General features: G+C 42.3%; 1 protein-coding gene across 1 annotated transcript; it reads right to left on the reverse strand.

Moving 5' to 3' along the window:
- Positions 1-239: 239 nt before the first annotated feature.
- On the reverse strand, positions 240-26,798 carry LOC103817204 (D-threitol dehydrogenase-like). Its single transcript, XM_050979483.1, has 9 exons — positions 26,592-26,798; positions 19,393-19,629; positions 18,689-18,766; positions 17,320-17,536; positions 12,471-12,679; positions 11,881-11,953; positions 6,708-6,825; positions 505-739; positions 240-417 (listed from the first exon to the last, which is right to left on the reverse strand). The coding sequence occupies exons 1-8, from the start codon at positions 26,796-26,798 to the stop codon at positions 544-546; spliced, it is 1,335 nt and encodes a 444-aa protein (XP_050835440.1). The 3' UTR covers positions 240-417; positions 505-543.
- Between the last annotated feature and the right edge of the window lie 575 nt (positions 26,799-27,373).

Below are 27,373 nucleotides of genomic sequence, written 5' to 3' on the forward strand. Positions count from 1 at the left end.
GGGCATTTATGTGGGTGTTTGTATAAAAACACTGTCAAAAACTAAAGAACACCAGTAAATATAAAATGGCAACATTCAGGTTCAAATGTAATGAACTAATTTATTTTTTTTAACACTACATCCAACTGTTTTTCTCCACTCACAGATGTCACTGGAACAAGTTGAATACAAAAAAATTGCCTAAGAACAATAAACTACACAGACCACCTAATATTTATTGCTTTAAAAATGCCCCCTGTTAAACTTAAATAATAGCCAAACCTCACTGCAGTAAATGCACTTTTATATCATTAAATACTAATTTAACAGAAACGTGACTGCGCAGTGAAAAACATGAAAATGTTAGAAAACTGAAAGATTGCCCTATTTTTTTTGCCTTATTCTTCCTGTGCATTATACAAGCCTCCAAATTAACACCTGAAAGAAGAAAACAATAATTTCATATTAGCTGGCTTCATAGTCACACAAGGCAAAGCTGGGACTAAGCTTAACTTTAATACCCACTTTCTAAAGCCCACGAGAAGGGAGTCTGCAGGACGCCTCTCACCACAGGCTCTGGCCACCCTCGATGACCAGGTTGTGGCCTGTCATATAGTCTGATGCTTCGGAGGCCAGGTAGACCACGGCAGCCTGCAGGTCCGTGGGCTGGGCCAGCCTCCCAGCAGGAATGTCAGCCAACCAGCGCTGCACCAGCGGCTGCAGCTCCTGCGAGCGGATCAGCGGCGTGTCAACGATGCCCCTGCAGCGAGCACATGGACCAAGGGTTTAGCAATGAGTTTCCCAGAAGGAAAGGCAGCACCTAGAGTTGTTTTATGTTAATTCAGAAGGAAAGCAGGGTAACAGCACTAAGGAGATGAGCACATCCAGCCTGCTCTGTCCTTGCTGAAAGTCATGGTGCAAACTTCCATAGCGCTCCTTTCCTATCATCACCTTTCACTGCTGATAGGCAGCTCAGGGGTTTCCTTTCAAGTACACATACACTCACACAACCCCCTTACTTTTAGGTTGCCCATAATCACCAGTTTAAATTTCTTTTCTACAAAATAAGCACAGCATTGGAAGTGAAAGTGCCTTGAATTGGGTCTGTCACAGCTCTTGGGAACTGCTGTCCTTCCCCCAGTTTCTCATCACTCTACAGCTAATGTCATATAGCGTGCTTGTGTACAGCCCAGAAACTGAAAACAGACCAACTCCCCATATGTCAAACAACAAGGCAAACAAAAGCCAGCACCCTTCTGGGCAACAGAGCCTTTCCACACAAAAAAAGGAGGGGCAGAGATAAGCACAACACACCCAGTGTGATCCCCCTTAAACCAACACCTGACAAATCACACTGATTTACCTGTCATGCCTCTTTTACATTACTGACTGACTCCACTATTTACTAAAACTCTGCTAACTTTGTTTTTTGTTCAGGTGCCCTAAAATGCTGCAGGAAGCACAATGCAGGGCAAAGATTTGGCTGGCTTTTATGACTTTAACTGCAACTGATTTGTCATACTCCTCCTTAACAACATATTTGTATTTTGCGAAATGTATAATTTTTTCAGCCCCTGAACAAATATATTTACATAACTGTGTCTAACGAGAAATTACATTTAACTTCTCAGAAATGACAATAACTAAAACCTGAACTGCCAATTCCACTTCATTAGTGTGGTAGAAATGCATTCCAAATGTTAATAAAAATTCCAACATGCTGATAAATTAGCGCTTCTAAGGAGCATGTGACACCTTGGTTAACATATTCAACCTCAATTATATTTCTCTTCAGCACCCTGTTATCTGGAACCTTTGCTGGCAATCAGAGGTGCTGTTTTTCAGCGGCCAATTTTCTAGATAATGTAGCTTATCAACACTGTGGGTAAACTTGCCAATGAAATCAGGCTGCACTGAACCACACACACGCTAATTGCATCTCTTTTTTATGCATATTTACAGACTGTCACTTCAAAGAAATCAGTGGCCCATTGAGGCAGCCAGTTAGCTGGAAGAATTGCCTCTTGCAAATGAAAATTAGCAAACAAGCTAGTGATAAATATGAAATGAACAAAGTATAAAAATACCCGTTTTGTTCTGAAACTTCATCGGCATCCCAATTTAGACTTCCAAGGAAATAATTTTTTGAGACAGACTGGATTCTGGGTATGAGATTTACCTTTTGTTTTAAATGAAGGCTGAAATCCACTATTTACTCTGTTATGAAGTGGAACTAATTCAGATTTTCCCCAAACATTCCTGTTCACTCTAATCAGGCAGGATTTAAATATCAGCTTTATATTTTATTGTAATTGTCAATAAAAAGCATAACAGTTCAGAAACACTGAGCAATGCAGCTCACTTTAGTTCTGGCAATATAACAAAATCAAGCACATTCCAGTATAGGACTGTGAATGCTTAACTTATTTCCTTCAAGCAGAGCCCCATGGTCTCCTTTGCTTTCCTAAACTCCTCAAGAACTGGTTTTCTTCAGAGAGAAATGTGCTTTGAGCAGCAGACATAAAATATATTGAACTCCTTTCCCTTACGTGCCTCTCACTGAGCTTACAAAACCATCACCATCGTCATCATCATTCTGGCTTTACACTAGCAGAGACCAGAATAAGATCCATATGATTTTCTTGGTTATTTCAATTTACAGATACATTTTAACCTCAAGGGAATGCAGATTAGGGAATAAACACACAGTCCTCCAGCACAACAGATTTTGCTAAAAAGAGGACGTTTTTCAATCTGTTAAGAAAAATGATCTTTGGTCTGATCAGTGCAGTCTGTGAATCACTGTGCTGTGCCTCTTGCTGGACCTTTCTTTAGGTTCACTCCACGTAGCAAAAATTTAGATGTGAAACCAAACTTCACTACAAATTTTTGTTATAGAAATGAGAAAAAAATACAGCACAAAACTTAAAAGTTGCAAACACACATACTGATGGCACTATAAATATTAGGCATGTCATTGATACTACACATCTTCTGGGAAAGCTTGGTGCCAAGTTGGGCAATTTAACGTTGTCGAACCCTTTTAGGCAGATTTTAGTTGGCTCCTAACCAGTTCCAGCAAAGACAACTGCCAATGCATTAATTCCCTACCTCATCTCGTATGCAGTGCTGAGCCTATCAGTACTTTCTGTTGCATGTCAATGTAATATCAAACTGCTGGTTCCTTAATGTTAGATATGAGCATCAATATTTCATTATTGATACACAGGACAATTTTGGACATGAAGAGGGAAAAGAAAAGACCACTAAAAAAAAGGAGAAAAAAACAATTGCCTGAAACATTTCCACTTCGAGAGACACATTAGGAAAAATATCACTTACCAGATACTTAACTGGAATTGTTACGTGCACTCAATCCCCAAATGAGAGCAAAAAAAGATTCCATCTGTGTGTAACTTGATTTCTTTCAGATGAGTTATTAATTTGAATGAGTTAAGTACACTCCACTTAATCAGGAAGTGTTTAATCACAAGATCCACTTAATTGGGACATCTCCCAAGGAATTAAGATTTAAGTCCAAAGATACTTACCAGCAATGACTGCTGCTTAATGGGGATAGTAATGCTGCTTAATTGGGATGCCTTCAGGTGATGCTGGGGTGCTCCTTCACCTGCCAGCTCTGCCTCTCCTTCCCCCTTATGGGGTGTTCCCCAAACCTGCAGTGAGCCTGCCCTGCCTGCTTTCTGGGGCTACAAGCCTGGTGCAGCACCGTGTGGCTGCCTTCAGGGGAGCAGGGCAGGATGCAGGGCACAAAAAGGCTATTTGCCAAGCATCCCAAACCCAAATCCCTGCAGCCCATCAGGATGGAACATGGTTCATCCCCCTGGGCTACTGACCTGGCTGCAAGTTGACCTTAATATCAACTTCCACTTGCCCTTCCTAAAGGTCATCACATAATGGCATTTCATGTCTTGCTAATCAAGAAGGCAGTAATCAGAAAAAAAAAAATGGACATTGATTCAGTGTAATGGCTGCAAAAATGACGTGTTCAATGCTGCACATGCCAAAAACCAGACACCTTCCAGAATTTCCTCTTCCATCACACCCAACACACTTTCATGTCCTGAAACCAGTAAAGAGACTAAACCCTGTGGGCAGCTGGGCATCAGTCAGTGCCCTGTAAAGTTCCCTGATTCCACCCAGGTACCCTCTGCAGTTCAACCCTCACATCCATTTCAGGAAGACTCCAAGACCACCTTCATTTTTTGGCATCAGCTATGCAGCAGATTATGAGGTGATGGCACTGGATGGTGGTGCAAGCACTGAGCACAGGTTCCACAATAGCAGCAGTCTAAGTCAGCCAAAGCATCCAGGGAATCTCAGCCACCTTCTCTCCCTGGGCATCAGGTTTGCTTGGCCAGCAAGAGAAGCCTGCATGTTCAGTTTTATAAATGTAATAAATCATTGTAAGGACTCTGTCATAACATTTTATGCATTGCTAACTTTTATGCATTGCTCTGCATAAGTTTTATGCACTCATTAAGAAATTAAGTTGATAAAAAGTGACCAGATAGGAAGAGGGGGAAAAGGCCAAAAGGTTTGCATGGTGAAATAATGTTTAAGGCCAGACTGGAGCATTTGAAGATTCAGACAGAGGCACACTGGGAGTGCCTTAAAGCTTTAATGTAGCCATGACTGGGAGGAGCAAAGTACTTAAGGACATAGATATTTTACGTATCCAGAACTGATCTTGGGTACTAGAATGCCTTATATCTACATCTGTTCTTCTCAGACTCCTTAAAATCCCATCCTGTTATAAGATGACACTGAGGCTCCTGCTGGTGCTGGGTACTCAGGGTCAAAGGTGTCCCTGATCTGTGGTGAGTCACATCAAGAGACTGAGACACTAGTGGGGTCCACAGTTCTAGCAATGGGTCCAAATGTGCACTGAAATGCAGGTTCACATCTCCGAAAATGTGAATAGTTATTCACTCAGAAGCAGATGTGGCTTTTGCTTATGTGATGAGGGATCTGAACTCCATGACCTGCTGCAGGCTCCTTCCTTGTGCCCAGAGGTCCCTGAGCAATCCCATCATGAGGCACTCAGCCAGAGCTTGGAGGCTCTGTGAGGGGTGTTCTGCTGGTCTCCAAAGTAGCTTAGTCTAGCTGCACTAGGGAAAACTGCTCTGTCTACAAGAGGGGACCTCAAAGACAGCAAAATATTTGTTCTCTGTGTGTCCTTGCTAGATATTCCTCCAAAAAGACAATACATCACCGCCTTTTTGTTGTAGGATTTTGAGCTCAGAACTAGAGTTTAAGACAGGTAGAGATAACAAAAAATGCAACCCTGTGTTGCCTTGAAAAGTAGAAAGAGAAGCTGTCAATTTTTTCTCCATGCTCTGGCAACTGTCTCCAGAAACATAACTTCTTTAGAAGTGAGTGCTTGCTTCCAAGCTGTACAAAGCAATGAGTTTGATAATTTGGTGACTATTTTTCAAATTTATGTAAGCTCCTAAGAAATGGGTAATTCCTCCTGTAAGAGCCTTCTCATCCATAATTGCTGTGAATGTGGCACAACTATCCCACCTCTGCTGGAGAAGATTACCCGTATGTTTTCAGACACAATTCCTGCCAGGTCCTGCTGAGCTTCCCTAATTCTCTTCATCTCCTCAGCTCCCGAAAGCCAGTGTAAATTCACTAGTGCTAGTTGTAGGAACACCATTACAGTGCTGCTAGCATGGGCATGGGGAAAATCCCATTAGGAAGTAAGATGCTGTTTAAAGAATCTGTGGATCACGTAGAGTGACGGCTGGAGTCTCTGGTATAATTAGTAATAAATAATCATAAGAAAGACAGCTAGCACAAGGAAGGGGAGAGCAGACCAGTGGTAAAAACAGAAGCACTTGCCATTAAGCTCTGTGATTTTTTTTCTCCCCCTCCACTTTGTGGATTAAAATATGTAATTTGTTTTCCCTAATTTGATCTACATTATTATCTTCATTATTACAATTTAACTCCTGGGTTAAAATCCTGCCCTTCTTAGTTACTCTGATTGACTTCAATGGTCTACAGAATTTGACCGCTTCCAATTAACGCTATCCACTTGGGTTTCTGCTCAGCACTATCATGCACTGCTAATTGTTTAATAAAATGACTGGTTGGGCATGTGTGTGAGAAACAGGGAGAGACAGAGCGGATCTAGCAGGAAAACTTTTCTTTGGGGATAAATAGCTTAAAACATAGAGCTTGAAATCTCCAAAAATAAGAAAAATGTAACTTGTAATGCATATCTACACATATATTTACAAAACTACACCTAGCCCCCTGTGTCTGTTGGAGCTGAGCAGTAGCTCAATAACTGCAATAAAATGTAGCTTTTAAAGTGCCTATGTATTTGTCTCAAGTAAAAAGGGAAAAGAAGTATTGTATTGTCTGCTAAGTGTCAAAAACCCTTTATTTAACCAGAGAAGGCTTGGACAAACTAAAGAAATATTTCATCTGGAAAGGAAATGCTAAAAACTACCCCTCACATTATTGGAAAACCGATTACCAAATGCTAAAACCTCTCCTTAAATCCCTGAGTATACACAGCAACAGAGCAGGCTTGGTTCTAAGTATTTAAACCTTTGTTAAGGAAAAGACAACATAAAAAGGGATGCAATCCACCTGCTAATTAGAAACTTTATTTGCTGAGATAGTGTTCATTTGAGCTTTGTAGAACATTTCATTCCCTTTGTAGTTTCAAAATGAGACTACATTTTACTTACGGGGAAATGCAGTTGACTTTTACTCCTCTGTCAATCCACTCGGTTCCCAATGTCTGTGTTAATTTTACGACCCCGGCTTTAGAGGTGTTGTACGCCAACTGCTTCTGTGGGTGAGGGACTACAAGGGATTCAGAAGAAGAAAATTATTTATTCTTCCCAAATTAAAATAGCTCAGGCACTACACAGACAACTCCCTGCATTGAGATGAGCTATTTGACCTTTTCTCAGGTACCAGGCAGGGAGCAGCAAGAATTTAGCCACCTACAACACAAACCCCTAAATACGTATTTTGCCATCTAACAATTTTGTCTCAGCAGATGGGGTACTGGAAAACAATGGTGAAAATAAAAATAAAGACATTTAAAAGATCCCATATTTGGGCAAATAAAAAAAAACAATATATTAAACGTATATATGCAATACTTCACTGCTCTGAAGAAAGATAAATAATCGTGCGCATTGATACATTGTACACATATATATGTTTATATACTCGAGCACTGTAATACTAATAAAATATACTATAATTATAGAATATTATATAATCAATAATGTGATGTCTAACAGATGTATTCACTGTTATGTAATATATGAATATTATTTATAATATTCATATTATGGTAGATAATATGTGATAGCTGAATGTAACAGTAAATTGTTTGATATGACATTATATGATAGAATATGATATAAGTGCATAATAGATTTTATATAACATATTATATATAGCTTCTTGGAACAAACTATTCTCTCTAATTTTTAAATTATCCATAGTCTGAGGCAAACACATCTTATGATTTAACTAATGTTTGTGTGGATGTGAACACAGGTGCATCCCAAAAATTCAGAACACCCACCAGTTTCAAAATCTGAAGCTTTTGAAAATGTTTCAGAGATGTCACATGTCAGTCAATGACAGAAAATGATCAGCTTGCTAATTACAATGTTCAAGCTTGTTAGTGCCGTGTGCTCGGTGGCTCTGCCCCTCTCTAGCTCAGTGAAAGCTACTTAAGGACAAATCCCCAGTGGGTGTAAAGTGCCTTAAACCCACGGGAGTCAATCCAAGTCAGTCCAGGTGTTGGGATTCACACCCACAAAGTATCTCTCCTTGGACTTTTCTGGCTGCCATTAGGACTTCATTAAAGAAATCCAGTGCAAAGCACCCATCCATAATTAGCTCTGTATCAGCACAGAGCTCCACTGAGCTGCTGACTCTGATGGAGGGAGAGAGAGGGAAATCAGGGCAAATATCAGTAGTCACAAAGACAGGCAATTCCAGCCTGTGGGGCTGGAAGACACTGAACCCTGGAAGAAAAGGAATCACTGGGTTGTACAAGGTTCAGCAGCCAAACCCCAACCCCCAGTATTTTGGTGAAAGTACATAAGCAGCACTGGTAGCTGGCATTAAACTGGTCTAAATAAATTAAGCTGATGCATCAGTTCTATATCACTCCCACCCATGGCATCCCAACACACCCACTACTGATTTTATTGACTTAAGTTCTTGGGTTTAAATATGTCAATGTAAAGGGTGGAAAGAAGGTGATAACTGAGTTACCCAAACTCTGAAAGAGCCAAAAAGCCCTGCTGCAAATCGGTGAGTATGTGAACAAGGACCTTTGCCTTGAGCAGAGATGTTTGTGAATAGATTTAAAGCACAACCATGATGGGAGCAACAACTAGAGGGGGTTTTTTTCTGCATATGCTCAATGTTTGCTCAGAACTCAGAGGCCTTTCCCTTGCTAAAAAGAGTGTTTCTTACCATGGCCTTCCTCTGCCAGCATTTGTTCTGTGCTCTTTTTTGTTCAATATGAAATAATTTGCATTTTGACCAGCAGAACTGCCTTGGCCTCAGTGTCTGCCTGTTGCCCCCTGACGCAGGGCGCCGTAGGGGCTCTCAAAGAGATGTGGAACGTAATTTCTTGATTAATTGCCATACATCAACTCCAAGTTACACACAACTTTGGTAGTTAACCTTGTAACCTCCCAAAAGCAGTTCTTTGCTAAACTTTCCAAACATGTCTGTCTGTGATAAATCATTTTGGTGGTCACTGGCTCTGCACCTACAGTGCATGTGGGAGGAACAAGCTGCTGCAAGCCATGAGAATCAGCTTCTGACTTGGGTTATGGCACACAGCTATCAAAAGTCCTTCCATGAACTTTTGTCTTTATAAGACTATTTGAAGAAGGTAATTAGAAGCATGAAATTTTCACCTGCTGAGACACTCAGCCCCTCTCAACTGGAAGAACTCAAGGACAAGCCAACAGGTGCTGTGAATCTCTGGCGTTGGATGGGATTTCTGCAGCTAAGCATCCCATGCCACCTACTCTTCCCTTACCTAAGGTGGTCTCTTACAGAGAGAAGAGCAAATCTGAAACCCTCCAAACTCATACAAAAGGGGCTTTGTGAATAAAGCTATGCCTCCAGCAGTGTCACCAAAAAAAATCTGCATTGTTAAGGATTCTGGGAAGCGAGGATGCTTACTCTTATTCAAGACAGATGAGAGGAGAAAGCAGATAGAAATTCTGCCAACATTAGCTGTGTTATGTTTTAAACACCTTTGTTCTTACTTTGGCTGTTTTTTTTTTTCCCAGTAACAGTGCTGTGTTTTGGATTTAGGACAGGAATAATGTTAACACACTGATGGTTTAGTTGTTGCTGAGTGGGTCTTACTCTATATCTTTTCAGGGCCTCCTGCTGCCCTGCTAGCGAGGAGGCAGGAGGCAAAAGAACCTGGGAGGGGACACAGCCGGTTCAGCTGACTCTCACTGGCCAGAGGGATATTTCAAATCCCATGGCATTGTGCTGGAAAACAAAACTGGGGTGAGTTGGCTGGGTACACTGACTGGGCATTGGTCAGGGGGTGGTGAGAAGCTGCACTGTGCACCACTTGTTTTTTTATGTTCTTTTTCTCTTATAATTATTTACCTCTACTTTTCTAAGTAGAGGTAAATAATAATAGTCCTAATAAACTGTCTTTATCTCAACCAACTGGTTTCACATTTTTTCCTAGATTCTCTCTCCCATCCTTGCAGGGAGAGAGAAGGGCTGTAGGGTTATACCACAACAACCTGACACTGCTGCTGCTCCTGTGTTTGGTGCATTAGGCTCCCAGCCTGACCTTCAAGCAGCCACGCAATATTAATGAGAGGTGCACACAGAGCAGAGCAGACCACTTCCCACTGAAGATATTCACTGTAAAAATTACAGCTCTGAGTTACACCTGGGTGAGCGGCCGAGCCGCCACTGCTGGAGCAAACGCCTGGAATAATTCCATTGGAACACAGAACCAAAATGCACATATGCAAAATGTATGCAGCTTATCTTTGATTAATTAAAGCTGATTCTGAGCAGTGTATCTGGAAAAATCACAAACAAAAACCTCCCTATCCTGCTAAGTGTCTCCTCATTTTCCTGTATCTCTGAGGAAGGACTCAACCTACAACAACAACAAAAAAAATATCCCCTAACTATTTCTAGAAACATTTCATACTATGCCAGTTGGCCAACGTACTTAAATAACCAACCAACCAACATATTTATTTAACATTCAGCAGATGGACATGATATGAACATCGTGGTTTTCAGTCGTAGTTTCATAACTACTAGATTTTCTCAATGCCAAGATTCAAACAGGTTCAGAAGGTAAACACATCTCTCCATCTCTTAACTTCTGGCCTAGCATGCATTAACTTTCACTGACATTTAAATGCATCTTGGGATGACCCTTCCAGGTTGCTCTCAGGGCTGCTTTCCAATGTTCCTTTCTGTTCCAGGACAGGTACTGCCCTCAGATGTGATCCTCAGGTGGAGCTCTGGGCTTAGCTCACCAGCCATGGAGGTGCAGCTCCAAGCTGGGGCTGGGATGGATGCTGGGTTGGAATGGCATCACCACCCAGCTCAGCAGAGCTGTGCCAAGCCTCGACTGAAAAGCTGGAAAAAGCCCCTCCTTAAGCAGAGCAGACCACTGCTGGGCTGCAGCAAGGCTGGGAGCTGTGTGCCAAACCAGCAGATCCCCAGTTTGTGCCAATTCCCAAAGCTTCCTAACTTTCTCCAGGATGGACTACATCCCAGGAAATTTTGCTTTGTGACAATGATGTGGATGGTGACAGCCCAAGCACAGACCAGAGCCCAACTGCTCAGAGCAGAGCAGGAAAGCCTGAGGTATTTGAAGTTTAAAGTCTCACAATCTTTTCAGAACTACTTTTCTTGGGGAGTTTTTGTAACTTTACACAGTTGGGATGAAGGGGTGGTGCTTGTGTTTAAGCATAAGTAAAACAGCTGGTAAAGACACTTGAAAAAATATTAACAACAAGATTATAAATGGATTTTTGAAGAACCATTTAAAATTACTGTGCAATAAACTGAGTAGAATGACATTGAATGTCAAACTGGGCACAGTAAAAATAAACATTATTCCAAAGGAAAATAAAAAGACTGCATATTTATGTAACATTCAGCAGATGGACATGATATTAATACAGGGGTTTTCAGTTGTACTTTTATAGCTACTCGATTTTCTTGCCTAACTTGGCAACCCAAGGCACCATTTGATTTTTTGGATTTGGACAATACTGCAACAGATGTCCAGACCAATAAAATAAATTCCTAAAGGGCTATGCTTAATTTGTGTAATTGATCAATTTTTGTTACATGGGCTTCAGCTCAGCAGCCTTCCAGATTAGCTCAGCAGTAGGGATTTCATTCCATATGTTACAATGGTTTATTGGTCCTTTTGATGACACTGCTGATTCAGCAGTGTTGGTGCAGGCACCTGTTGGCAATGAGAATGTTATAAAACCCATGGGTACCAGGGCAAATATTGGCACAAAATCCTTTGGGTGGCTTGTAAGCATCTTGTGGGCTCAGCTTCCCACATGCCACGGAGTTTGCCAGGAACAGCATGGAGGGAACAGCACCTTTCCTGTGGTATCTGCTCCAGAGCCAGGGAAGGTGACTCCACCTTTTCTATAAAGAGTAATAAGTGCTCTAAAACATTGAGGACAGATAAATGTTGAAAAATGATATCAATAAAAATTTTGTAGTACATTTCCTCTAATACGAAATGTCAGTGATTTACTCCTTCCCAATACAGGTTTAATTGATTCAAATAGCATCGGTAGTAATTAAAATATGGATTCTGAAGCACAACTGTTAGCTCTCATCACTCACCTATTAAACTTGCCATAGATGCTGTGTTAATTATCTTCCCATATCCTTGATTCAGCATAATGCGGCCTGCAGCCTGTGACAGAAATTAAAAGGAAAGACCAGTGACCCTTTCTGTGATTGTGCTAATAATGACATGATAATAAATTAGTCTTTTCAGAAGAGTTGATGTGCTAACACATTTTTTTTAAGTACCTGATATAAAAACTTGGTATAAAAATGGCTGATGCAGGAAAAAATCCCATTGCCATTTAACACCTCTCCACTGTTGGCAATATTTTTTCAAAAATATCACGAATGTTGGGAATTCCCACCTCCAAGCTTTCTGATTTTCAAATAACCACTCTTCAAAAAAATTTTGGCCATTCTTTAATTCCTGGGCTTGGGTAGCCAACAAGTACCAGCTGCTTTTGATGTATTGACCAAAATCTGTAATTAATATAAAGCAAATCTCTCTTAAATTCCACCAAAACTAGGATCAATTCTATTGTGATAATTATTAATAAAGTGCTACTATATCTTGAGATAAAGTAAACACCTAGAATACTAATAGCCCATTTACAAAACTAACCAGTGCAGTGTTTCACACTTACTTGGCAGCACAAGAACAATCCTCGTAAATTAACATTAAAGGTTTTGTCCCATTCTTCCAGGGAAGTCTCTTCACTTGCAGAGTTCAGATTGATGCCTGCATTGTTGCATGCAATGTGGACTGTGCCCCAGCGAGCCACAATTGCATCCACCATCCTTTGCACATCCTCAGGCTTGCTTACATCTGCTGCCAGGGCAAGGCTTTTAATGCCTGCATTGAAATAAGAGTGATGGAGTCAGCACAGGAATTCACGGGGGGAAAAAAATATTCTATTTTATGATTGTTTTTTAATTCATATATATAGAGATATTTTATATATGGCTGTATTTTATACATACATGTGTGTGTATATATATATTCCACCTTAATTCATCGCTGCACAAATAGTAGCAAAACGTGCGTTTGTTACTACAATACCATTATAAAGTTGCTGACTGCTGCGAGGTTTGCTGGCTGGAGAGCAGCCTGGAGCCCAGGTGTGGGAGCCACGGCTGCCACTCGGGCAGGACGAAGCGTGGAACACTGCACCATCTTCTGTCCAAACCCTCAACTGCAGCTTCCCCAGCTCCCAGCCGCTCTACGGAGGCTCTCCTTCTGCCAGGCTCCCCCAAGATGCTACAGAAATCAAATTAATTTGTCCCAAACTGCTCTCTGGCTGAACTACAGCATGCAGAGAGATGGGAGCCTCAGACAAAACCAAACCAGTTTTAGGTAGGAGCTAAGTGGGAATACCTGCAGGTGCACAGGTAGGGCAGTCATGGTGACTTATTTATTGCAAATCACACTGCCAGAATAATGCAAACATCTGGAAGTGATTTGCCAAATTTGAAAGATGAAGAAATCTTTCATTTTTTCCTAAAAGAATCCAGCCATTGACTTTTGCACCAGGGCTGATCTGTAAACAACTTCAATTAATTCATTATAAAAATCAGCTTTAAATAACTTTACTGTTAAACAGCCTGCTGAGGCACCTGAGGTCACTGGGATTATACCCATCCTCAAAGCCAAAGAAGGCTACACAGGTTAGGGCTGTGGTGAAATGGGTCTTAAGGAAGGAGGGAGGTACCCACTGGGGTTGGACCATGATCAGCAGTCTGGGTAGGAAGTTGCAGCGATTAAAGCAAGATCTTTTTCTTCTATATAAATGACAAATTTGTTCCACACTGGTACCTCTTTTAGATCATTCTGATGAAACATTCAAAAGAAGGGATAAGCCTATTCCAGGAGGAGACTCTCCCAAAATTAAGCTGAGATAGAGGCCTCCATGAAATCAAGGCAAAGCAGGAATTGCCCAATGGTGTGTTTGAAAAAATGGCAGGAAAGAGGCTTTTGCATGGAAAAGCTCTTCCTCCTCTCCAGTGCCTCTAGGAGCCTGTCAGAGTGCATCAGCCCGAGGTGATGCCACTCTGGGGTGCCAGGGCATGGGAGCTCCTGTCCCTTTTACTGATGACACCGTTCTCTTGATTTCCATGGCAGAGAAAAAACATAGACAACTCAAAAATAGATGCAACGCTCTGCCACAAAATAAGACTTCTTATTTTATGGCAGGTTTTATGCTAAACATGCTGAAAGAATAAGAATAGCCAGACAGCCCCTGTTGCTCCTCCTAATTGTTATCAAGACATGTAATGCACAGGGAGTTGCTGCAATCTTCCTTTTTCAATTTACAGATAAAATGGGTGCAAGTGTGTTACTAATGGTAACAGAAAGACTCTTCACCTGCCCTCCAACTCTCACCCCATTTAGAGCTTCATCTTATAGGTCAGTTTATAAGAATGAGACAAAAGGTGCCACGTGTGAGTGCCTAGTGCAGAAGCAGTGAAACCATGCTCACTTCAAATCACAGTCCCACACTCCACCTTAATCAATTCATCTGATATTCCTGCACTCTGAGAGGGGGGAGGTAACCACTTTCTGTCTCTCCACTGTCCCCTCAAACCACCTGCTAAAAACAATAAATAAAACAAACTATGGGAAAATAGCTTCAAATCTACAGACACAATAAGAGGCAAGACACCCAGCACAGGATGATGCACGGGTGGGGCCAGTGCATCTTCACAGCTCTCAGCTCAGTTTTGTGGGGCTCATAGAGGCAGGTTTGTGATAAGGGGGGCAGGAGAGGAGCCCAGGGGCTCTCTGCTGGAGACAATCAGTGCCGGATGTGCCTGAGGTGTCCTTCTGCAGGGACACACACACGTCCCCCTGCCACGGGCTTCATCTCTGGTCTCTCAGTATAAATGGAAGTAACATGTTGCATATAGACAAGGAGATCAGGAGTGACATTGCACAAGGCATTTGCATAGTTTACAGTGAAAATGCACATTTTAAAAATCCCATCAGACTAATTCTTCCCTTAGGGTACAGACAGTGATTCCCCCTGAAGACAGAGGTGTGTGTAGTGGAAGGTAACCCTTAGGATTTTTTGGTTATGTTTCATCATTTTTGGTTCTTCAGTCAGGATCCATTAGTAACTGTTGAAAAAGGTATTCACACAGGATCTAAAAACAAAGAGCCCTGCAGCCAAGGGACATACACCCGAGCTGTCTAACAAAGCTAAAACTGAGATCACAGGCGTTCTGATGTTTAAAACTTATCATGAAATGATGGCACCATCCCAAAAGGCAGGAAAGGGCTCCTTGATATAAGAAGCAGAGCAGCTCTAAGCAAGCTAAGCAAAATGTTTTGAAAAAGTATCAGTATGGGAATGACTTGGGGCACTGAGCTTCCAACTTTGAGTTAGAGATCTACAGCCATAGAGAGGAAAAAATCACAGCCCCTTTGTCCTTATTACAGCAGGAAAAATACGTATTAATGTTATGATTGCTTCAATTTACTCATGTGAATATTTTGAGAGTAAAGCTAGCTGAACCTTTTTGTCAAAATTTATTTCCAACAGAGCATGATACTTCTTTGAAGCCAAAATGTTTCATGGAAACATTGATTTCAACAAAAAGTTTTCAAGGGAAAGCTTCTGAGGTCCAGGCTAGAATCTCTAGTTACCTCTGGAGAGAAAGAGATTGAAAACCTGACCTTTTCAGATCCTTTCCAAAAACGGGCATTTGGATATAATTCCCTTTCACAAAAGCTTTACAAAGTTTGGGGGTTGTTCCAACAGGGAACGACAATAAATTCAAAACCTCAAAACCCATCATGAGATGGAAGAGATGTGCCCTGACCAGCTGCACTGGTCAAATTGATAGATAATATTTGACCTCAAAGGATAAAGATGTGTAAAGAGTGAGAAGTGAGATTTTCTTTACTTTAGACTGCAATAATATTTGCTATGCCTCATGACCTCTCTGACTGCATTTTGGAACAACCCCCCACCTCCTCCAGGCTGGCAGCCCACTGCTGAAGGAGCAGAGATGTAGGGCAGCCATTGAAGGGTAGATGATCAAACTCCCACTGAAAATGCCCTGGAGATGAGTTAAGTTCATTTTCCAATCGGCTGTTGGATCCAAAGTCTCATGGCTATATCAAGTAGCCCATTTCTATCCGAATAGCTCTGCTTGATATGCAGGATCTCACAGGGAAAAAATGTCCAAAAGGAGAGTTAAGGTGTAGGGCACAGCTACTTTGTACCAAAACCATATGGCTCTGGTGCATAACAGAGTGAAAAGCTTCAGGGAAGGAGGGACTGGATGACTGAAGAATTTGTAATAGGAACTGGACACTTTCTTCTAGGTCATTATTTGGGATCAGAGCTTTAACCATTGCACTGACACTCCGTGTGAAGTGTCTCCTGCTCAGCAGAGCTGGGGTTGTGCAGACAGGGATGGTTTGTTTTAAATGTTCTCTGGAGAGGTTCAGGACAGTATCCAAATGAGAATGACACCAATCCTGGTCTCTTCCTGAGACTGGGTGATATAAATACATCTTCAGGGGCTGGTTTTGCTGGAGAATATGGTTTCTAATGGCCCAATACTTTGCAGAAGTCAGAGTGAAAGAAAATACTGGTGACTTTATCCATGTGGAAATGTGAAAATTTTCTGCATAATTGTCCATCTTTAGAGACAATGAAGTACTCAACTTTGAAGAAGGCTCAGGTGCAATCTCACAGAAGAAATTATGAAATGAGTAATACTTCCTCTCTTTTATCATTAAAATTATATTTCCAGTTTTCTTTTTCCCCTTTACAATTGCACTTTAGCACAGCTCTAGGGGAAAATTCAATTTTATGTTACATTTTCTGTTTTTACTGCTAAAACAGAAGAGGCTTGTAGAGGATTTTACCTCTTATTTGGGATTTTACTTATTATGTCTATTAGTATTTTGTTCCTCTATCTGACCTTGCATGCATGTTTGAAAGAGGGCTTGAAAAATTACTTGTCTTCAATTTAAAGAGCACAGTGAGAGATTCAGACTGACAATACAACTACCCTGTTTGGGGATTTTGGCTCATGGTAGGAAGAGGGTCTGGAAGACGGGGTAGGTGAATTTGTGGCTGTATCTGTCATTCATCCATAGTGAAGCCTGCCTGATTTACTTTGAGCAGCACCATCTCTGTTCAGTGCTGGTCATACAGATCTCACTTGTAAGAGGCGACCCTTCTCTGTCCCTGTCAGCTATGGCTCACCACTTTGGACACTTTTAGAGAGGAATTTTGTTTGGATGACTTTGCCTCTCTAGAAGAGTTTATATTGATAAATACCTCTTGCAGATGGTGTGGTATCAGTGACTGCTGGCACAACACTGACAGGGCAGGAGCAGCTTTGTGCCAATGCATGAAAATCCTCTACTCTAACCATTTCCTCACCAGGGCTGGATGGGAGGGGATTGCTCTACAGAGCAGTGTCAGGTTGGAAGGAGGAAAACCACCCATTACAGTGCCCACCACACTCAGTGCTTACCTTTGAGGCTGAGCTCACATGCCACCGCTTCTGCCTTAGCAAGGACCAGATCCACCACAGCCACTTTAGCCCCAGCTTCCCCCAGGGCGTGGGCAAAGGCCCTGCCAATTCCCTGCCCTCCTCCTGTGACATAGGCGACCCTGCCATCCAAGCGCAGCCGCTCCAGGATGCGGCGCCGATCGCAGCCCCAGAAAACCTCATCCTTCACCACTTGTGTCTGCAACAAGAACACAAACACTCTGCACAGTGAGGGGCAGAGCTCACTGACAGCTGTGAAGGACTCTGCTGGTGAGAACAAGGTGAGAGCATGAGCAGGGATCCATGTCTTCTTGGCTCATTAATACAAAAAGTATCACTAATTCAAGCCAAAAAGCCCCCTTATCCATACAGATATTAAGCTCAAACAGAGCACTGAGGTGCCAGACAATGGAGCAGAAGGGCTGTGCATTAGGGAGATGCTACAACCACTCAATTTTCAGGAGAGTAGCGTATGGCATTTCCTAGCCTGGCTTGGGTACAAAGTCTTAGAAGTTGACTGATTAAGTCTTCTAGTTATTTCATCCCCAGGGCCCAATCTTGCCCTCAGGCTCAGCTAAGAGGCTAAAAACAAGGTTCCAAAGGCAGGATTTGGGTCAAGTAGAGTGCAATCAAAATATCTTCACAAGGCTGGTGCACAAATAAAGATATCAGCCAATAACTTAAACCAGGCTGTCATCTGATCATCTGCCATACATCATTTCCCCCTGACTGGAATCAAAATGCAAAATACAAGATGTTTAAAATACTGAGTTTGAAATGCCAGGAATTACCAGTGGGTGTAGCTTTGGGAGTGCTCAGAAACTGCAAAGCAACCAGGATGTTTGGGTCTGGGTTTACTGAGGTAGGCCATTATTATTCCAGATGGGAATTTCATTACAGCTGGATGATGCCCACTACATAAAACAGAGAGAGATAAAAGCACCATTTTTTCCTTAGGACAAGCAAATCGTTGGGCCATGAAAATATCCAGCTCTGCCTTTGAGCAAAAAAATGAACTATTTCAGAAATGTTGTATTGGTTCATTATTGCAGGTCCTCAGCTCCATCTTCCCACGCTCCTCTGCATGGGAAGGATGGAAGTACACCAGTCACTCCAGATTCATCACAGGACCTGCTGATCTGAAAGGCTTTGCAAGGAATCGGCATTTATCAGCTTTAGTGCAACCCTGGGCTGATGATGCTAAAGGTGCCCAGCTCTAAAAGCTGCTAAACCCATGATCATGGTACCACATGTTTGGGTTCTTGCCACCAAACCCTTGAAAATTCTTTTGTCCTTGTCCTTGGCAGAGCCAAAATTTTCCCAGAAATGCTCACAGAGATGAAATACCCACCTTGGACTCAATCACTGCATCTGGAGGCACAGGGCTCCTTCGGATGAGGCTCAGTCCACTCTGCACAGGCAAAATCACCTGCAAATATAACACAATTCTCATCTGCTTGGTGCCTGGCTTTCTGTCACCCAAATTCCACTGATATGAAGGATAATCCTCAGGCCACAGTAGTTTTTCCCCTACTCCTGTTGTTTAGCTGAAGCTCCCTCCAACACAAACATTTCAGGCATTTGCATTTGTTCATATTCCTCTTCCAAACCCATTGCTTACAAAAATGCCAGGGAAAAAAATATGTAATCTTGTCTCTCCATTTTCTAAAATCACAACATATTGTTTGTGCATCCTAATACTACTTCTTTTTATTCTCTTTGCTGACTCCTGTTGTGCTGGTGATGCCCTACAGCCCCCAGAGCCTTTAAAGCAGAGTAGTGATTCTTTAGTTGTGCTGTAGAGCTGATTATTTACTCTTAAGTGCTCTCCTTTTATCTTGCCTTTAACACACTATAAGATGTAGACAGAGCAGGGACCACTCCTGAATATAGAAACTCATACATAGAGCTCAAGTGAGGTGAATTATAATAAAATCTGAGTTCATTTTAGGTCCTTTGGATAATGGCACCAACAAAAGAAGCATTTTAAAAAGTACTTTGCAAAATCCATAGATACAGCACTGCGGGCACCTTAACCAATGGCATTGCACTAACCTGCTCAACACGAGGATCTGAATTAATCACTGCATTTAATTTTCTGACAGCCAGTATATTTTCATCTGATACATTCTGCAGGTAGACTTGTCCTTTCATGAGTGTATTCTCTACACAGATCACTGCATCCATGCTCAGCAAGTGGTTATCCATGACAAAGCTGTAGTACTGAACAGCATTCCTTTGATCAGCATCAATAAAGACTATATCAAAGTGCTCATCCTCAGCATGTAATGCCTGGGAAAAAAATTATATTGAATAAAACACTAATTATTTACCTGAAAGTTTAACATGTTGCCATTAATTTGTTGTTTATATAAACCCCAAACTGGACAGAAACTTGTTCTTTTAAGGTAACACTGCTAGAAATGCTTCTGGAGATCTTGGGAGCTTTCCGCGCTTTGCAAAAAATCCTTCATCAATGAATCTCTGAACTTTTCAAGGAAAATCAGGATATAAACTAGGATGGCTTGTCCCAGCTTATGGTGTTGAGAGTCACAACAGAAACACCTGCATACCTTGAGTCAAAGTAAATTCATCCATCAGGGTAAGACTGAGATCAAACCCTGACACTGAGGAGCTGCAAGAAGTTCTCTCTTCTCAAAAGAGCAACTATCAACAAATTGAAGAGTGGTAATTATATCAATCTGGAGAAAAAAAGGAGGCATAAGGCAGATCTGGGAATTGCAAACTAGTGTGTCCCACTTCAGTAGCAGGAAAAAGGTTGAAATTCTAATTAATATAGAATTATAAAGCACATGAAAGAACAGGTCATGATAGAGATAAAGCAGCACAGGCCCTGTGAAGGAAAATGATGTTTCTTTAATCTAAAAAAATGCTTTGGATGGCTCAGCAACAGAGAGGATAAAAGAGAACTGGCTCCTATCATCTAATTGGATTTTCAGAAATGTGACACACCTTCCCTCCAAGCAGGCTGCTGATGATAATGTATAAAAGTGTTGATGGATGACCAGATGGGAGCCTTTACAGCCTTCTCCTGTGGCAGTTAATGCACTCGCTGCCCAAGAGGCTGCTATGGAATATTTCAGATTCCATCTGGGACTATTTAACTGCATCTGTGTGCGTTGCAATGAAACAACAGCTCATCCACCTATTTCGGCGAGCAGAAATGCTTTCAAGTCTTTGCATTTCAAGGGAAAAGAGAAGCAGTTCTGTTTTCCAGAACTCACTGTCTCTACCATGACTTTTAACGGTGTTGCTTGCATCCGGATTTCCCTTTTGTGTTTAGAGACATTGTGCACAACGGAGTGATGAGCCATCCCTTGGGATGTACCAGCAAAGCATCAACAAAGGCAACAGAATGTGAAAAACTGGTTTGGTTTTGGGAGTAAGTGAGGTTAATGGCTCCCAAAGAGAGATTTCAGGAGCCTTTCTGAGGCAGGAGTGTGTGGATCAGACAAGAAAATCGAGGAAAGCAGATTTTTGAAGCTTTGAACTCCTCTATTGTGCAAACTGGGGTCATTGTGAGCTTGTTAGTGGTGAGGGAATTAAGCTTGGATAGTCACATTTAACTGTGGATGCTTGATAGCACAGAAACTGTGCTGAAAGCATTCATAACCCCACATTTAGGACATATTACACTATAATGAAAGAAGACCTTAAGGCCAAATATATGCTGGTTTACTATAAATATAGTAGAAACTGGGACATCTGAATTCCTGGGATTCATTTTTTCATTTCATGACCAACAAGAAAATCTTGCCCTGGCTCCCTCTTGAGCTACATTGGTGGTAAGCAGCAGGAACATTTTTGCTACTGTGGAGGAGTATCTTATGTCAGGTTGCACCTCAGTCAGTCTGTCCAATGTAGGTACTTCAGGAAGGGGCAAAGGATGAAAGCTGGGTGCAGGAGCCCATCACAAAGAGAGGTTAGAGGTCTCATTCCTCAGGGAGAAGAGCCAAAGCCAAATTCAAGTAATTATCATGACTTATCACCACTTTCTGACTTGTAACCTTCCTGGGTGGAGGAGGTGGGGGGCAGACATTCAGAAACAGATGTGGCCATTGCTGAACATATGTTACTCCTGCTCTGTGGGATGGCTCCCTAATGAAAAAGAATCTCACTTTTATGCATTGACTTCATTAGGTCCATATGGAGTGGTGAAGCTCTCTGGATATTAGCTGGACTTCTCATTTCAGCCCTCTTTCTTTACCGCCTATCTGCTGACAGCTCTCTTTCTTATCTGTCTTCTGATACAGATAAACCACCTTTCAACATCACAGCATCCATCCCAGGAGGGTGCTTGGGTTGGATGTGTAACCACTGCACACCAGGCTTGTCCTTGGGTGTGCCAGGCCATGGTTTCTAAGGCATTTCTCTTCTCCACTTCACTGAGTCCTGAATGGCCAACCAGAAAGGTCACTTGGGCATCCAGATACCTGACACATGGAATCAATAACCTGAGTTTGTCCTGGGACCTGCCATCATTTGAGCTTCTTGTTTCCACAGCTTCATAATTGCTGCTGGGTTTTCCATATTTAGCTAGAAACAGCTCCAGGGCTATAAGAGGAATTCACAAAATTCCTTGAACCGGCCTTGCCTTTAGAGCAGCCTCTAAACAGCAGGAGAACAGCCACAGGGAGAGGAAAGTGCCCTGTTTCCCTGTTCCCTTGGCTAGCTAAACACAGGTCACCCAGGCAGGCAGTCACCATGGCCAGGGCACCACCCTGGAGAGGGTTTCCTCACTGCCAGCACCCACTGCTGAACAAAAACAGCCAGAAAATAAAAGATCTGCTCTAACTGCAGAACCAAGCACTGGAAAGATGGGTACAGTGCTGGAGAGGACAACTCCATGCTGTCCAGTATGGATGAGGGGGTTTAAAATGAGGGATTGACCACGCTGGCCCTCCCATCACAGACTGGGCCAGGCCCTGTCTGGGACCTCACAGCACTCTGGAGATGCCATTGTCCTTTGCTTGGAGAAGCAGAGCCCAAATGCCTCCAACTGTGAGGAAAGCTGAGATCCAGAAGGAAATAATCTGCCTGCAAAATATCCTGCTGAAACTAATTTCCTGAGTGTTTACAGTGCAATCCCTGCTCCTTGCTACAGAGTCATCATAGATGGTAACAGATGGCAATAAGAGTTTTAATTCAGAGCAAACTTGGCTAAAATTAATGCTTTTGCTTACAGTGAGTCATTAACTTCCTTTCAGATTAAAAAAAAAAAAAAGGCGTAACACTGCATTCCCTTGAGGAGATGTACCAAAAGTGACCTGGAGAAAGGGCACAGCAGCACTGCTGGTGGATACAGCAAAAGATCAGGGAGAGAACATCCCGAATAAAAACATGAATGATTCCTCTGCCAAAGCTCAGAGCAAACCTGATTGGAGTTCTGATCAGAGACAACACTCTCATAAGGCACATACAAACTCAATCAGAAAAAAAATGACTGCCCAGTTCCTTTGATATGGATCATACAGTCAGCATATTTGTAATAAAGATGTACTCAAAACTTATTACCTTTCCTGTGCCTTGTTCTTGACCTAAATGTAATAGCAATCCATCCTTGGGGTGCACAGAATACATGAAAAAGTACAGTTTCCTTTTAAAACACCATTAGAATATTTTACTCTGTGTGGACATACACTCTTGTTACTCCTAAATGTTATTCTATTGAGTACAGTTTATATTCACCAGCAAAGCGAAATCTCTAGGGAAGCCAGAGAGGGAATGCAATTTCTAGTAATAACAGCTCACAACAGTGAATACTATCCACTTATCCCCACAATTTCCAGCTATTTTGGACTCCTTTCTGAATTAACCTTTCATATCAAAAGGAGCAATTCTAGAGCACACTAGAGACTCTGACACAATTTCATGCATAATTTATTCACTCAGTTCAACATTAAACGCAGAGTCCTTGACTTTGTCAAGGTGGATTCTGTTGGCAGACTTCACAAGCAGCAAAACAGGAGAAATGAGATCTGCAGCTCAACCTCTTCACCTATTCTGTCTGCTAACAGGAGGGAAAAAAGAAGAAAGCAAACCCCGACATGCTTCCACAATGCCCTGCAATCAGCAGAATTGGCTGCAAACACCGTGTTATTTTTGTGTTGCATCTTCAATTTTAAAATGGAAGGATCAAAATAATGAATGGGAATAATTTCCCGATAGTTTGCATTCCCTCCAGACTCAATCCTGCATCTATTGTTCATCAAAAGTCCACTGGGATTTAAAGGAAGCTCTTTGTGCAGGATCAGGCTCTTGCTGGCAGCAGATCCACGGCAAGGCACATTACCCAGGCATGGCTCAACAGAGTTCAGACTTAAGGGAAGATTTGTTGGGAAATGTTTTTAAACACTGGCCCAGGACATGTTGAATAGGTAGCTAATTCCCACCAAAGACACCTGTACCTGAGACTGAATCTGAAGAAAGGCTTCCCCTCAATCCACATTTCAAAATACTATGTAAAATTCCTGAGGCCCTTGGGCACAGAGGTTTGTGTTGTGGTCTGTGTGAGCTCTGTGCTCTGCTGGAGACCTCACCCAGCTTGGCAGTGTCTGTCCCTCATGCATGGGAAAGGTGGAATTTTATCACCATGCCCTCAGGTACCAAGTGAACACTACCATGTATTTGAGCTCCCTGGCTCCGGTCTGATACTTAGCATTTACAGGTCAAAATCCCAGCTGTTTTGTGCTGGCTGTGATCTGGGACAAGAGGGAGGCAAACAGGCCAACCCCACCAGTGCCGTGTGATAACACAAGGAAGCACCAAGAGGCCTCAGAGAGCCTGGCCAAGGTGCTGCCATGGATTGCTGTGCTGCCTTTGCTCTGCTCTCTGCTCACTCCCAGCCCTGCTGAGCCATGGATTTAGATGAAAGAGCCAAAGCCACAGGGGTGACATAATGGCCCCACTGTCTGAGGTGCACTGGCACAGATGTGCTGCATCCTTATGGCAATTGCTGCAAGATCTGGCAGCTTCCTTTTAAAGGGGAGAATCAGTTGTGGGGGCAGCCCTGGACACATCCTGCAGCACCTGGATGATACCAGAGGCTAGGATGCAGTTCCTGGGTAGCATAATTTTACACCAGAAGGGAGACATCATACCCCTTCTGACAGTTTGGACATGCTGAATCACAGCCTCATACAGCAGAGAAGGAATCCCCTGACAGGTAGTTAATCTAGAGACCATATGACATTTTCTTGCTTTGAATGGGCCAGGGTAGCGAGGCAAATCCTGCTTCCAGGAGTTTTATTACGGCAAAAATTTGAGGAGGAGCAGATAAGCAGAAATGTTGCCTTGCTGTACTCAGCTTAGAAGCAAGATTTAGCCATCATCAAGCAAGAAAGCTGCATCAGACACTTCCAAAGAGCAATCGGTGGGTGACCAGCTCTGCCCTCTAGCTTCTACAAAGGGACCAGAATGACACCTAGGGCTGCAGATTCTGTAGACAGCAAGGACAATCCTTGCCAGAATACAGCTTTTCTAAACCTCACTGTACTCCTCAACAAATGTTAGCCAGCTCTGCTCTAGACCAGCCTCCCCACAGACCACGAGGGACTGAGATGTTCTCCACCTCCTCTGTGAAGGTGAGCTGTGGGAGCCCTGCTGTGCCATCTCTTCCCCATCTCCTGCCTTTCAGCTGCCCACGAGGCAGCAAAGGAAGCCTGCTCAGTCTCCAACCTACACTGGTCATCTGGGAGGGAAAACGCAGCATGCTGTCCACAGGCTGAGCCTCTTCCACATATCCAGGCATCCATGCAGCTGCCACACTCCAGCTGGGCAAACCTCAAGAAGACCAAAATGCAAATGCACCAGAGAGGCCACCAAATCAATTGCTTCAGCATTTACAGCCATTGTGGATTAAACCTGTAGGACAAACCTGATTGTCCTGATACTGATGACAAAATGCCTGCCACACTGAATAGCAAAAGTTCAGAGCCCAGTGCAGAAATCCTGCACAGAAAGGTGTCCCCATGCTGGGAGCTCTCCTGCCAAAAACACGAGCATCTCTGTTCCCAACAGCTCCAAGAGGTATTTGAAGTTCTGAGCACCTGCAGAACTGGGGTCAGGATGTGCCTTCATGTTGCAATTGGAGGATATAAAATCAATTGCAACATTCTGTTTTAAGGATTTAATTTTCATGTCTTTGCTCCCTTCTTTAATCTCTACACAGCATGTACTCTGCCTGCCTCTAGATATTTTAATTCAGTCACAGTAAGTCAGTTGCACAGAATGGGCACTAGAGAGCAACAGCAATTCAATTAATTTCACACTCACTGCGGGGAGCTGGGATTTTAAATGCTGCACATTGCAGGTGATCTGTAACATTTCGTTTTTTCATATACTTGCAAAGCTCTTTGTTTCTTTCTTATCAAACTTGGAGGTCATGAAAACCAGAGGTCAGAAAGCTCCTGGCCATTTCATTTTAGAAATAAATATGGTGCCTGCTAATGCAAATAAAGTTACAATCAAGCTCACACTGACACATCCTGATTGAAAATTAAATCAGATCAAATTGATTTGTATTAATAATAGAAAGGCTTTTAATGAACCTGGTATGGGCACCACCTGTCTCATGCTGGACCCCCAGCAGCATCCTAGAGATCCACAAACTGGAATTAAATGTGAGCTGCCAGCAATCATAAGATTTCTCTGTCTTAGAACAAAGTCACCAGTCAGAATGAAACAAGTACAGTAGTTATTTGTCTGAGGCTAATCACACTGCTCTGGAAGTGAGAAAGTGGGGATTAATTCATCTAAGAGTTTGCTGTGGGGAAAAATAGTGAGAGGCTTTGGCAGAATTGGAAACTTCTCCAGGAGTTTCCCAGCTCTTGTGAACATTGGGAGCAAGCTGTCCTTCTCAAAAGTTGGCTCAGCAGGGTACAGATCCTTTCTTCCTGTTTGTTATATTTGGAATTAGGGACCTGAAACAAAGCCAACCCTTGTTGAGTTAAACTGCCATTGAAGCCTACTGACCTACATTGAGAGCCTGTGATCCCTCTGATCAAAAAGCTGCAGGATTTTAGTTAAAAGGGAGAAAAACTGTCTTGTGTGACAGAGATGCCCCATCACACATTGGAAATAAGAAATAATCTCAGTGCAAGAGTGCGTTCACACATTTGCAAGCAAACCAGAGCCACCACCCAGCATCATGTGGGCAGGGAGTAAGACCTGCCTGAAATTCTTTCATGTGCTCTTCACAAGACCTCCCCAACTTCCTTTCCAGCTGATTTTACCTCCAAGGTGTCTGCCACTGGTCCCACTCGCAGGTTTATCTTTTTGCCATCTGAGGAATAATCAAATGCTTCCTGGCTGTTCACGCCGAGATACGGCTCTTCTGCACAGGCAAAGATTTTGCCATTGTCTGGCAATTCCTCTGCAATAGCAAGGATACTGTAACCTTTAAGCTTGCCAATTAATAAAATCTTCCTGGCTCTGATCATATGGACAAACATCCTAAAAATTTGGCCTGTGGAAAGACAAGAATGAAAATTTGGAAATAAAACCATGAGAAAGACTATACTTTGTTCACAGTGAAAATTAGATGTGCCTTTTAAGTGATCATTAAAAAAAACCCTAATCTTAAAATACTCTCAAATAAGGGTTTAACCACAGAATCTGACAAAATTTCATCTAAAAATGCAGCTAAAAGACAACAGAATAAAAGAACTGATTTTAAATGTAGAACCTTTATCATCAATGCTGCTATTGTTCAAGTGCTTGTTAAATAGTGCTTGAAATATTGCATATTTTAACATTCCCCCCATATGAAAATGGCTTTGAGATGGCTCCATATTCTTTCTGGAATCCAGCATAAAAAAAAAATCACTACATTACCTTGCATTTGCTCTTAGAGTCATTATCCCTAGACAGCACCATCATTTAAGAAATTTATCATCAGTGGTGTCCTTCGAACAATGTATTAGTGTAATAGATTATAAGAGTACTTCACTGGGATGATATATTACTCCAAAGATGAGAACATCTGGGAAGAATGAATCTGGGAATAGCTTTAGTG

This window comes from Serinus canaria, chromosome 12 (genome assembly GCF_022539315.1).
Source record: "Serinus canaria isolate serCan28SL12 chromosome 12, serCan2020, whole genome shotgun sequence".
In the NCBI taxonomy this organism is placed as follows: Eukaryota; Metazoa; Chordata; class Aves; order Passeriformes; family Fringillidae; genus Serinus; species Serinus canaria.